Below are 14,776 nucleotides of genomic sequence, written 5' to 3' on the forward strand. Positions count from 1 at the left end.
TGTTAATTGGTTTCTTGTTCCTTTGTTTTAGAGGGTCCGTGTAGCTTGTCTTCCTATTCTACCATCTTGCCGGAAGTTGACCTGGTATTAAATACAGTGAAAGCTGTGAGAGCCAGAACTCAACAGGCCTACTTTGTTTTTGAGCTTCCTAAGTTTTCTGTCATTGACACAGGGTGAAGTCTTACCACTTTTCCATTGCTTGTTTTAGTGGAAAATAGGTGCATTTTCTACCTCTGAAAGGTTTCTGCCTTCACAAGTTACAGCGTACCTAGTGATCCTTGGTTATCCATATTTATGAAGGACTGGGATGGATACTTGGTATTAGTTTGCTCTTTGTTATTTAAGGTAGGTCTGTTTTCCCAAAAGAGCTTTTCTTGAAATGTGTTTGCTGATTGAGAGATTTACCTAAGTTTGCTTTAAGGGCCAGCAGCAGATAGACAGGCTGAGCACCTATAAATGTCAGGTTTTTATTTATTCTGTGGGCTGAGTGCTATAATGACTTTTTTTGCACACGGTTCTTTTTGTTCCCTTTGTCCTTACACCTCCTTCCCTTTAATTTTTGGATATTTGGAGTCACCTTAGGCTCAGCCTTGCTTCTCTTTTGTTCCTAGCATTCATGCTGAATGCTTTTCTCAAGGAAATCTGGATACTAAGCCTGGGAGCCAGAGTTGTTACAAGAAGTAAGATTGTCATAAGTGGCTCTGCTATTCTGTGAGCTATCCTTGAATTACCTTGATTTCCCTACACTTTAACTTAGCTTCTTGATCCTGAGCTTGGCATTTTCTCCCAGGTTCTATTTTAGGGGACTGGTAAGGACAGCTCTTGACTTCCTATAGTCCTTTCCTTGCTTGTTTTGCTTGGGGTTGCTGTTTCTTCTGCTCTGGCTTTTCTGTCATTTCAGTCTTATCTGTTTCTTCTAGAAATAATAAGTGTTCTTATACTGTTCCCCCCCCACCGCTTGTTTAAGGGTACTATTTCTTGTTACGATTTTTTTTGTTTTTTAAGTTATGAAAACTTTGGATACAAAGTTCATGTATCTGTTCCCTAACTTAAATAAAATGTTATGAATGCAATTAAAGCTCCTTATTCTCTTCTCTGATTGTATTTTACTCTTTATCATTCATCTGTTAATATTATGTTTGTGTTTCTTAACAATAAAGAGCATTTTTTTCAATGTGTTTGAGTTTTATATAGTGACATTGCATGAATCCTTCTGCATGTTCTTTATTTTTCATTCATTATGATCCTTTTATTCATTGTCTTAATGTATCATTTCTGCTGTTTCAGTGCAATTTGGGTAAGGAGGTTAAGTCAGCCCATGTATTTCTTACTATGACTTTTTGTTAAAAGGTAGACTTAAGCACCTTTTGAATGTATTGTCATTAACTGACCAAAAGGTAAAAAGACTTGATGTTACCTCATCTTGTTTCTTCTGGTGGTGTTAGGTGAATATGATAGCTACCCATGTTATACAAGCTAGGCAATTGAGTCTTCCTCTTGACGCTGACCTCTATTTTGTGTTATAAATCCCTTTGGAGACAGAGAAACACCATTCAGTTCTGGTTAGTTTAACTGAGGTTTAAATGAAGATTTGAATTCTTATTGCTGGAAGGGATTTTTAGAGACTGTTTAGTACAAACTCGACTAAAGAAACTTAGGCCCAGAGAAGGTGAGTGATTTGTCTGAAATGATCCAGGGGAAAAGCACAGAGATTAGAGGTCATTATTACAGTTCCTTGTACTTTCTACCTTACTGCAATCAACAGAGGTTAGAATTCTCATTTGTTAACATTCATCCTTGATTTTGCTTCTCTTTTAAAATACTTAACTTGAATATTAAGATATTTAGTAATAAAGAATAAACATAAATCTTTGAACTAATGCTTATTACTTGCCATGTTTTTCTTAGGGCCATAATGGTTTCAATCCCAGAATACTATGAAGGCAAAAATGTCCTCCTCACTGGAGCTACCGGCTTCCTAGGCAAGGTGCTTCTGGAGAAGTTGCTGAGGTCTTGTCCTAAGGTGAATTCAGTATATGTTCTGGTGAGGCCGAAAGCTGGACAGACACCCCAAGAGCGAGTGGAAGAAGTCATTAGTGGCAAGGTAAATATACAAAAATGTTCATTTGGAGGGGAGAAAAAAGTTTGTGGTTTGTATGTATAGTTATATTCTTGTCAACAGCTTTGATAATACTTAAAAGTGTGTAAGCACAGCGGTCTCCCCACTACACAGTTAAGGAGGTAGACATGTCACATGTTCTAATTTTATGGAAAGGAACATGATGACAGAGGAATCATATAGAATACAAGAATATATCATACATTTTGAACCTTTAGAAAAATATTACTACAAATAAAAGGAAATGAAACACTAGAGTAAAATTCATTCACAACCATAAGCTTGTAAATTCTCAGTATAAATGACCTTATCTGACATTCATTGATTATGAGTTTGGTAGAGTAGCTACTTAGTTTTTCGGTTTTGGGGCATCTGGTAGGTATCTTTTAATCTTCTACAAAAGCTTTGACTTACACTTAACCACCCCCACCCCACCCCCTGAAAAGTAAATAAATAAACCCAGAAGTTGCAAAGTTACACTGAGCAGTTAAAGAATTACTAAAAATGCCAACAAATAGGATGACTAAGAATAACTACTTAGAGTTAAAAAAATAACTGATTAGATACGCATAATGAATACATTTTCATGTTCTAGTCTGTTTTGATCTTTGGTAGAAATTTATAAAGTTGTTAATAATGACTAACATTTATTTAGTGTTTAATCATAACAACCCTTTGAAGGAAGTAGTAGTTGTATTCCCATTTTATACACTCATATAGTTAGTGCTACAGCCATTGTTTGTGAACTCTGGCAGTCTGACCCAGAGGTCATGCTCTATTAAGGCACATGTTGATAGATCCCGTTTTACTTACGTGAACAGTGAGTCTCAGAGGTTGTAATTTTGTCTCTGGTTATCTAGCTGATAAATGATGATGATAACATGGATGACTTAATAACAAATTTCTGTGTAAATAAGAAAATAAGTAAAAATGATGGAACTTCTTTGTGGTACAATGGGAAGAAATCTTTAGAGCTGGATAACTTACTAGTTGTAAGAGCTTAAGCTGGGACACTTTGAGTGAAAAGTAGCTTACCTTCCAAAAGGTAATGGCAAATGACAAATCAGGAGAACACATCAGGAAAAGAATTGAAAGAAGACAAAGGGCAGAAAGGAAGAGGATGAAGGGCAGAGAATAATGGAGATAACAAACAGCAGGAAGAAGAGTCAGTTGTGGGTTAGGATGGATGAACTAGGAGTGATGTGACAACAGAACAATTATGAACGAACAGACAAAATCTGTACTGTAGTGTGGGAGCGTTTTAATTGTCTTAACATCACATTGTAAGAAAATACAGTAACTGATATTCACTGTGATAACCTAAGAGAATAAAGAAAAATTAAACTATAGTTAGAATGTTTTCTTAACTGAGCATTGTATTAAGTTAGAATGGTTTCCATTTAGATGTTAACTTTTGTTCAGAAGGAGTGCTTCAAGTATATGTTGCTTGGTTGTATTGTTTGCCCTCAAAGATGTAACTCTAAACCACAGGGTTTTAAGAGTGAGATATAAGTTATTTATTAGATTTTCCTTTTAAAAAGAAATCATTTGATACTATTAATAGGGTTTCAGAGGATAGAAATATTTCTTTCTGTGAAATTGCTAGTTTCCACTATTTACCTTTTTAATTCACTTAGTCTCCATGTAAAAGCTTTAAATAATTCTTACTTAAACCAAAACAAAAAAAGTTCTCTGTACTTTAAAAAAAAAAAAAAAGAAACAAACTTTGAGAGCGATTCAGTGATTATATAACTCACATGGGAGAATTAACCATTTGTAATATTAGAAAACCAAAAGGGAAGAACATGCTCGGCATTTCTCAAGATAAAAGTACTGAAGAAAAAATTCAAGCCTCGAGTTGCCATATTGAAGGATTCTATGGACAAAAAATTGAATGATGCAGAAACCATAAAAAGGAAAATGGAAAGGGGAGTACACAATCATTGTGCCCAAAAGAATCAGTCAGTGTCCAGCCATTTCGGGAGGTAGAATATGATCAAGAACTCATGTTACTGATGGAAGAAACACAAGCTGCACGGAAAGCACTGATGGAAGACAAGTTTCCAGGAATTGACACAATACCAGTTGAGATTTTGCAACAAATGAATGATCCAATGGAATGTGGAAATTCTCAAAAATACCTTTAATATCAAATGAAAGTAAAATTATGCTGAAGATAATTTAAAAGGTTTCAGTATTACACCAGCAGAGACCTGCCAGAAATTCAAGATAAATTCAGAAGGGAACATGGAATGAGGAATATCATTGCCGATGGCAGATGGATATTGGCTGAATGCAAAAAATACCAGAAAGATGTTTACTTGTGTTTTTTTGACTGTAAAGACATTTGTGTGGATCATCACAAATTATGGATAACATTAGGAAGAATGGGAATTCCAGAACACTGAATTGTGCTCATGAGAAAGCTGTACATAGACCAAGAGGCAATTGTTTGAATAGAACAAGGGGATATACTGCATGGTTTAAAGTCAGGAAAGGTGTGCATGAAGGTTGTATCCTTTCATCATACTTACTCAATCTGTATGCTGAGCAAATAATCCAAGAACTGCACTATGTGAAGACAAATGCTCTGTCAGGATGACTCACTGCTGTCAAGTTGGATCTGACTTATAGTGACCCCTCCTTGGGTTTCCAAGGCAGTATCACTACAGAAGTAGATTGCCCAACTTTCCTTCTGAGGAGTGGCTGGTGGGTTTGAACTTCCAGCCTTCTGGTTAGCAGTCAAATGCCTTAGGCACTATGCCACCAGAGCTCCATTAGGATTGGAGGAAGACTAATTAACAGCCTCGGATATGCAGATGACACACCCTGCCTTGCTGAAAGTGAAGGACTTGAAGCACTTATTGATAAAGATCAAAGACTACAGCCTACAGTGTGGATTACACCTCAACATAAAACCAAAATCCTCATGACTAGACCAATAAGCAACATCATAATAAATGGAGAAAATGTTGAAGTGTCAAGGATTTCATTTTAGTTGGATCCACAACCAGTGGAAATTATGGAAGTTATCGAACAATATCATTAATATCAAATGTAAGTAAAATTGTGCTGAACATAATTTAAAATGGTTTCAGTAGTACACTGAGAAAACAGCAGTCAAGACACCAGATGAGGTATTGTATTGGGCAGCTTTGCTGCAGACCTCTTTAAAGTGTTAAAAAGCAAAGATGTCACCTTGAGGACTAAAATGTGACTGATTCAAGCCATGGTATTTTCATTTGCCTCATGCATGTAAAAGCTAGACAAGTAATTAGGAAGACTGAAGGAGAATTGATGCATTTGAATTATGATATTGGCAAAGATTATTGAATATACCAGGAACTGCCACAAGAACACACAAGTTTGTCTTGAAAGAATTATAGCCAGAATGCTCCTTAGAAGCGAAGATGATGAGATCTCCCTAACAGGAGGAACCAGTCCTTGGAGAAGGACATCATGCTTGGTAAAGTTAGAGGGTAAGCAAAAAAGGGGAAGACCCTCAACGAGTTACATTGACACAGTGGCTCCAACAGTGGACTGAAAAATAAAGCAATGATTGTAAGGATGACACGAGACTGGACAGTGTTTTGATGTCACTTAACAAGAACAGTGTTCTTCCAATGCCCCTACCCTCCCACCCTCTCAGAGGTTTCTGCCTTCTGAAACACAATTAAGGTTGTTAGTTTGTTATTTAATTTCCACTTGTTTGACTTTAAGAGGGCTTCAGATTAAAAAATTTTTTTTACCTTGAATTGAAAAAATAGACTAAGCTGTGTTCCATATCTTTTTTAAAAGGAAAACTATTTGGTAGAGTGAAAAATGTTATTATTTAGAGGTGTTCTTCAAGTAATTTTTAATTACAGCTTTTGAGCAAATTATTTCACATGGTAGATTGACTGCAATCTATTGGCAACGTGCTATTGTTACATATGTCTGTACTTTTTCCTATGTGTAAAATAGATTGGAAGAGTCTTTGTTTAAGGCAACATTTCTCCAACTTTTGTTTTATGGATGCTTTTACATTCTATAAAATTACCGAGAACTTCAAAGAGGTTTTGTTGTTTTGGATTATATCTTATTGATATTTACTACTTTGGAAATTAAACTGAGATATTTTAAAGCACAAGAGTATACACTCCGTTAGAGATTAGAGCAGTGATGTTATCATACGATGTATAGCCTCTGGAAAACTGGTGATATTTGTGAGACGATGAGAGTGAAAAATACAAGTAGTGTCATAATTTTATTATGAAAATACTTTTGACCTTTTGAACTCCCTCACAGAATCCCAGGGTCTCACAGAATTCCATACCACACATTGAGAATCACTGATTAAGGGTTGACACTTTTGCTCTGACTATTTGGGGAACAGCCTCTGTCACATTTTTTTTTGGATATCCTAATAGAAGCAAATTTTCCCACCTTAAGGAAAGACTGGACTTTTGCAAATGTTCAGGAGTAATTCGGACCTAAGTATGGCAGTATAAAGGTTCAGAGAATAAAGTGGGGGTTAGAAAATAGGCATGATTGAAAAGCTTATTTTTGGTACATGTAAAGAATCTGACCCTGCAGACATAAGCCAAAAAGGAATTCTCATGATAGTATGTATTTTGGAATGAGGATGATATTCATTTGAATATCTAAATGCTTACACTCTTTTTTTTTTTTTTTTTTAATATTCATAGCAGTTTTATTCATAACAGCCCAAAACTAGAAACAACCCCAATAGTTAAACTATGGTACATTCTTTTTTATTATTATTATTATTACTGTGATTTGGGAAGATTTACAGAGCAAATTCACTTTCCATACAGCAGTTCACATACACTTTGTCTCATGACATTGACCTAAATGCTTACAGTGTTGACTTAAAACAAAGAAAACAGTAACAAAACCCCTCCAGAAGAACCAACCAAACTTTTACTTTGAGTGAGCATCATTTACTTTTATGATAGCTCTTTAGTTGGAATTAATTGTGTCACTTTACGTCGTCTTTGGCACCATGCAGCAGATACTCATGTTTCTTTTATTTCTTTATTTTATCTTAGGTTGTAAGGTGCTTTCTCAGAAATTTAGGAAATTATCCTTATACTCCTTAACTACTCAGATTTAGTCTGAATTAGTCTCCTTAACTTTTCTTTCTCTTTCTGATTCTTTGTTGAATCCTTTCGGGATCTTTTGCTTCCCTTAAGGAGCTCTGGTACCACGGTGTCTAAGGCATGTTACTGCTAACCGGAAGGTTGGCGGTTCAAACTCACCAGCCACTACGCAGAAGCAAGATCGGACAATCTACTTCTGTAAAGACTTACCACCTTGGAAACCCAGTGGGGGTTGCTACGAGCCGGGATCGACTCAGTGGCAGTGGGCTTGATTTTTTTAGTTCCCTTAAAACCTATAAATAAGGGAGTCGTCAAAGATGGCTGTGCAACCACAGGCTTACGCTAAATAAAAATACCTGCATGTATATTTTCCATTGTTACTTCTCCCTTTACCTACTCATCTTGGCATTTATCATGAGCCGCTTATATTGGTATGTTTTAATCACTCCCTGCCCCTGATAAGGGGGTACTTACTCATTTTTTTTTTTTCCAGAAAACCTTTATTATACTTCTTCTGTACTGATGCCTCACTTGATTCAGGGGATTGAATTCAGAGACAAATAAGATAGGTTCTGTGCCTTAATGTGTGTTACAGTCTAAAGAGTTCGTAAGAGGTAGCAGGGTGGGAAGGAAGAAGTATAGAGAGGAGATTAGATGGGAGGAATTAGTGGAGTTGATGTCTTGGTTGGAATTGAGGGCCTGAGTACAATGTAAAAGATGTGGACATCTCCTCTGGGGTCTCTAGGGCAGAGTTTCTAAAACTATTCCTTCATTGGAAGTCTAGTCAGTAAAGAAATGAATATTTTCTACTTAAAGCCTGAAATTTCATTGAAGTTTTATGTTTTAGCCTAAGCATATGGCCATTGTTTTCAATATAAAAATGCTTTGCCACCAAATACTTGATTGAAATTGATACTTCATAATGTTATGTCATTTTATCTCGTAGCTTCAGTTCCCTCGTAGCATATTCCTATCACTTAATCCCAGGGCCACTTATTTCCTGTTATGGATAGCATTGCTGGTGAATCAATAGAAATGAGTTTTTTTTTTTTTTTTTTTTTAATGTCAAGTAGTACTTGAATGAAGAAACTTGTAGATAAGACTGACTGTAATTTTGAAATGGGAATAAAGAGCATAGACAAAAGGGATATACCATAGTGAGACATTGACTTGTAGCAAGGTTTCTAGATTTCTACACCATTGCAATTTTGGGTTATGGAAGGCTGTCCTATGCACTGTAGGGTGTTAAGCAGTACTCCTGACCTCTGCCTACTAGATGCCAGTAGTACCTTCTTTTCCTCCATCCCACTTTAAAAAAAAAAAAAATTACTGTGATTTGGGTGCAGATTTACAAAGCAGATTCGTTATACACTTGACAGTTGATACATGGTTAGTTTCACAGCATCAGTTATAATCACAGTAATGGAATAGCTGTCCTCCCACCACCTGCCTGTGGTTACCCGTTCCCTGTGTCCTTCTTACCTCTACGTTCCTGTCTGTCTAGCTTCTCCCCAAGCAAATGCTTCCCTTCTAGTAGCTCATGGTTGACCGTTCTAAGGAGTGCATCTCCCTGTAGTAGGTGTTCAGCTTGTAGGCCAGTCTCTTGTTTGGCTGAGAGCTAACTGATGGGAGTGACTCCAATTCTAAGCTCAAAGGGTAACCCAGGGCCATAGTCTCAGGGGTTTCACAGTCTCTATCTGGCTAGTAAGTTTGGTCACTTTTATGTTTTTGAATTTGTTTCACATTTTTCCTCCTACTCTATCCAGGATCTCTAATTTTGATCCCTTTCTGACTGGTTGGCAGTGTGGTGGCCAGGCACCATCTAGTTCTGGTCTCAGGGTCAAGTAGGCTGAGTTTCCCATGGTGCATTAGTCCCTTGGATTAATTATTTCCATATGTCTTTGATCTTCTTTACTCTTCTTTGCTCTTCACTCTTCTTCACTCATCTGGTCTCTCCAGATGAGGAGAGACCAATAATTGCATCTTAGATGACTGTTCCTAAGCTTTTAAGACCCCAGTCACTACTCACCAAAGTAGGATATAAAACATTGTTTTTGTGTACTATATTGTGCTGATTGAACTCCATGTCCCTCAAGACCATAGTCCTGAGCCCACAGGCCTGGATACTCACCCCTTCAGGGTCCATGGTTGTGGCTAAGAAGTTATCCCAGTCTTGTCACCTGTTAGCTCTATAATGTGTATGGATATTTTTGTAGCACATACACATATGCATGTGGGAATATCATCGGCCAAACCTGTGTATGGTCATGGGTGTATTCCATTCGCCTACCCACACCTGACCTTCTTGCCTGTCTGCCTATATAAACACCCATAGACTAGTGCTTGTTATTACTCATAAAACAATATTATATGTAATAGTGTTTAATATGCAGTAGTATTTAACTCTGTTTATACCTTTTGTGCACCTCTCTGGGTCCTCCTTTCCCGTGTTATTGTACTGGTCATGTACTTTTGTTATATTGCCTTTCCCTTCATCCAGATCAACACATGTCTCTTAACTAGTCAACAGTTTTCCCTCCCCTTCCTGGTAACCACCTTTTAACATCCAAAAATGTTTCCAGAAATTGCCAAGTGTCCTCTGGGGAACAAAATCATCCCTGGTTCAGAACTCTGACTTATGGGAATGTCTCAGGAAGAGAAACTCATTTGGAGGTGAGAAATTAATTACAATAGTTGATATCCTGAAGTAAATTCTGGAAATGGAATAAAGTATATTAAAGTAGGTGCTTATTAATAAAGTAAAAAACACAAACTCACTGCCTTCGAGTCACTCGACTCATAGCACCCTCCTTTGGATTTTTGAGGTGATAAATCTTTATGGAAGTAGATTGCCCAGTCTTTCTTCTGCAGAGTGGCTGGTGGGTTTGAACCACCAACCTTCTGGTTAGCAGTCAAATGCCTTAGGCACTATGTCACCAGAGCTCCTCAATTAGTGAAGTAAGATAGGCTGAATGGTTGGGGCACTGGTCTGGTTAAAAGCATAAGAAAAGATGATTTTGAATAGAAAGATTGTGTTTAGAGAAAGGAAGGAGGATTAGGTTTGAAGCAGAAGGATCATGTGGTGATATAGGTGTCTGACATGAAGAATTAAAGGTAATTAGCAATCTGGGAGAATGAAGAAGTGTAATTCTTGGAAAAGAATATTATTCTGGTCATTTCTCAGGTCACTTTATCTCTGCTTGTCCCTTAATATTGATACTCTTCAATTTCTATTCTAGGCCTTTATTTCTTCTCACAAGGTCTAATTTAGATAGTTACTCAGCACTTTCTGTTTTGTGTGAGATGAATGGCTGTATTTAAATAGATTTGAAGAGGGAGGAACTGCATACACTCTAGACCTTGGGCTTTCATCACTGCTGCTACCTGCCTATGGCTTTAGTTACTAACCATGTGTAGTTAGTAAAATCTGTATCAGTTGGCTTGCTTTCTTCCCTAACTTGCAGACCCACAGAACCAGTCACCTGTAGTATACCTGTTTTTTGGGGTTTCACATAGGCACTGTAAACTCAGCCTTTATAAAACTGACCTTGTATCTCCAAAACTGCACTTCTTGCTCTTACAGTATTTTCAATCTGATGAATTTATTCACTTAACAGATATTTGTCACACCTACATCTTGCCAGGCACTATGCTACCTTGGGCCTATATACTGAGCAAAATAGATACAATTCTTCTCCTCATGGAGTTTCTATACCTTGTCCTTTAAATCTAGTCATTGGCCAAGTCCTGTTGACATTACTTCCTAAGCATCTCTGGGTTGTGTGTGTCTTTTCATCCTTATTGCTGTTACTTTGTATCAGACAATGATTTTTCTTAATAGGGGTTTAGGATACAAAAGCATCCTAAAACTCATTGCAACCAAACCACTGTTTGTATTATAAACATGTTTACATCACTTCCCTGCTTAAAATCCATCAATAGCTCACTATTGCTCACAGATAAAATTAATCTATTTCATAGAGTTTGTAAGACACAATTATCTGGCTCTGTTTACCTCTGTAGAACTCTGGCCGCTTTGCCCATTCTACTCTGTGTTCCAGGCTTACTGAACTACTTTTAATTCCCCAAACATATTATACCCTTGCAATTCTAGACAGTTATGTATAATGGATTCTCCACTGGAATGCTTTTCTACTTTCTTCTCTCAGGTCCTTTCTACTACCACTACCAACATGTGCATACACCCACACACATGCATACACACACCTTATTTGCCATTTAGATCGCAGCTAAAATGTCAGTTACTTTGAAAAGCCACGTCTAGTCATGCCAAGCTGTGTTAGTTGTTTCTCCTGTGTGGTCTCATAACACTGTAATGTTATCTGTAATTTATTACTTAACAGCACTATATTTTAATTGTCCTTTTACTTGTCTTGTTTCCTTTTGTGTTCTAACTAATATAAAAGCAAAGACCATTTCCTCGTTTTTTTTCAGGGCCTGGAAGGTTAACTGGCCGGTATGAAATACTTAGTAATACAGCAGTATTAGAGTCCCTAGTTGTCCATGGTGTAGGGAAAGACTGTTAGATACTAAAGTCATCTAGGAAAGTGTAAGTGAGCACATGAATATGTTATGTAGACTTTCTTCCCAGGTTAAGAATCCTTGGTTAAACTGCAATTTTGAACTGTAAGTGAAGACTCAAAGCATGATAGGATAGTGACTTGGAGGTAGCATCAGTATTGCTCTGTAAATTCTGGGATACAAAATTAAGTTGGACCCAATAATTGAATGTGCGTATCTATCATCTCATGATCCAATTGATCCTCTAGTTAAATTTTTTCTTTTGGGTGTATTTAAGGAATGTTGAATTTTCAGATTAGTTTGTCCAGTTTCTAATCTGCATATTTGTTTACCAGTTTTATTTTTTCTGTAACATACTTCTAAAAAAAAAAATCAAGATTTTAAGTAGACTCTGAATTATAGTGTTTCATCTACTGAAAGAGAATAAAACCAAAATAAAATGAAGTGGTAAAGTAAGGTCTGGATTTTAAAAATCTGATCATTTTAAACATTTTCCTGATGTTTATATTGCTTAAGTCTATTTTGAGAGGTAAGTCTAATCAACAAAGGTGTGCACGGTTTAAATTCAGCTTCGTAGCTCTGTGTCTTTGTGAAGTTGCTTAATCTCTCTGTACCTCAGATTCCTCATATATAAAATGGGAATAATAGTATAGGCCTCATTGAGTGTGTCCTGTACAGAATAATAGAAATTAAGAATAGCGTATTTGGGAATTGCATAGTTTAAGTTTTTAAAATAGGATTCTTAGTGGAGAGAGAGAGAGATGATAATGGTTTTCGAAAGTTGAAAAATACAGACCTAAAATAAATATTTTTTTCCCTTTTGACAGCTCTTTGACAGATTGAGAGATGAAAATCCAGATTTTAGAGAGAAAATTATAGCAATCAACAGTGAACTCACTCAACCCAAACTGGCTCTTGGTGAAGCAGATAAAGAGGTTATCATTGATTCTACCAATATTATATTCCACTGTGCGGCTACAGTAAGGTTTAATGAAAATTTAAGGTAAGTACAGATATTTATACTATATTGAACTTCAACATAGTTACTTTAAAAGATTTTATTTTAATTCTACTTTTTTAGTCAGGTTACTTTGAAAATGATTTGAGACGGTTTGCCATATATTAAGGGTGACTTTTACTGTCCTATAGGGTGTTAAGAGAATTTTCTTCCTCCTCTTAATGAGCTTTAAAAACATTGGATAACTTGTATATGTTTATTGGAAGAAGATTGTTATGAATTTAAACGCAATAGGGAAGAAGGAGTCAAGAAGTGGGAAGTATGGAATAGAAGAAAGAGAAGTTTACCGTGGTAGGAGGATTTCTCAACAACTCTTAGTGTTCATTTCCTTCTCCTCCCATTCTTTCAGAAGTGTATGTACCCCAGCAGCTTATTTTCATACTCCGTACATCATATCCATATGAAAATTAAACAAAATTAGGTTCAGGTTTTGCAGAACAAGATAAATCAGCCTATAAATTTAAGTTACACCTTGTTTTTATTTTAAAACTTTGGTAGCAGCATTGGTATATTGTACATAAGTTTAATTCAAAAACTAATTTGACTTCCTTTAAGATGCCTGTGCTGGTTATGTTTTTGTGTCAACTTGGCTAGGCCTGGTGAGTGGCTGGACAGCTGGATGTAGTATTCCCCGTGATGGGACTGGTAATCAACTCCATAGTGGAATCTACTGTGAGCAGCTGGGTAGCTGCCTTTGGATATGTGATCTGCTTCCCGTGTATAAGCGGCAGCTTTAGGAATGGTCTCTAGCTTATGGCACCTTGAACCCTGCATGTAGCCTGCCATGCTCTGCTGATCTTGGGACTTAACAATGGACTTGAATTAATGGCCTGCTGTGTGATTTGGTAGTATCAGGACTGTGCCTTGTTACTTGTCAACCTTGGGCTTGGCAGCCTCAGCAGCCAGCAGCTATCTGAGTGAACAAAATCCTCTAGCTTCAGTGGGCTGGGAGCTGGCGGCAGAGCTGAAGCCCAAGGCTAAGGGGCTTTTACCCAGCCCCTTTCAGCTTTGAACTTGGGCTTAAAGCCTCCAAACTGTAAGAGAATAAACTCCTGTTTGTTAAGGCCATCCCATTTGTGGTATATTCCTGTCAGAGCAGCACTACCTAACCAGAACAATGCCCATTTCAAGAAAAAAATAACACTTTAAATGTTCTACTTTTAAAAATCTACAAGTATGCATTTTAAGCAATGATGCTTTAATTCAGAATATTCTTTTTAATGATATGTTCAAAATTAGTTTTTATAATATTGATGTAATTGTATGGTCTTGTGCCAGTTAAGATGGTGTGGTAATTAAAGTGTGTATCAACTTGGCTGGGCTGTGGTTTTGAGTATCTGGGCAGCTGGATGTAATTATTCCCCATGATGAGAGTGTAATTACCTTCATGGTGGAATCTGCTGTGAGCAGGTAGAGAGCTGCCTTTCAGGTGTGGCCTGCTTCCAGTAGAAGCTTTAGGAAAGGTCTCTAGCTTTTTGTCACGTTTGGATCCTGCATTTGGCCAAGTCTTCATCCAGTCGCCTGCCATGTTGCATGTTGATTTTGAAATTGTTCCTAGACTTGAACCAGTGACCTGGCATATGCCTGTTGTCTGCTTTTCTTAGGATTGGGCCATTCTCATTGCTAACCTTGGGTTTGTCAGCCTCAGTAGCCAGCAGCTGCATAAGTTACAAGAAGCCTCTGGCTCCAGTGGGCCAGGAGCAAGAGGCAGAGCTGAAGGTCAAGGTTGAGGGGCCTTCACCCAGCCCCTAGAGCTGGCACTCTGAATTTGGACTTCTAGCCTCCTAAACTGTAAGAGAATAAATCTCTGTTTGTTAAAGCCACCCATTTGTGGTATTTCTGTTAGAAGCAGCACTAGAGACCCAAAGTAGATGGTGTAGACATTTTCATCTTTCAACACTACTTGAAAGACTTCACTTTAAAATGTTTTAAATTTAAGTTCTGATTACATATTACAAAGGGTTTTGAGATTATTTCCCATGTTACCATTATGTA

General features: G+C 37.1%; 1 protein-coding gene across 1 annotated transcript in view; it reads left to right on the plus strand.

Moving 5' to 3' along the window:
- Positions 1 to 1,915: 1,915 nt before the first annotated feature.
- FAR1 (fatty acyl-CoA reductase 1) overlaps positions 1,916 to 14,776 on the plus strand; it is a 42,796-nt gene continuing 29,935 nt past the window's right edge. The window contains exons 1-2 of the mRNA XM_007955363.2: positions 1,916 to 2,104; positions 12,591 to 12,766. Coding sequence (XP_007953554.1) covers positions 1,916 to 2,104; positions 12,591 to 12,766 — 365 coding nt within the window. The remainder of the gene's footprint in view (positions 2,105 to 12,590; positions 12,767 to 14,776) is intronic.

This window comes from Orycteropus afer, unplaced genomic scaffold (assembly GCF_000298275.1).
Source record: "Orycteropus afer afer isolate SDZICR_OR568_19922 unplaced genomic scaffold, OryAfe1.0 scaffold00014, whole genome shotgun sequence".
Lineage (NCBI taxonomy): Eukaryota > Metazoa > Chordata > Mammalia > Tubulidentata > Orycteropodidae > Orycteropus > Orycteropus afer.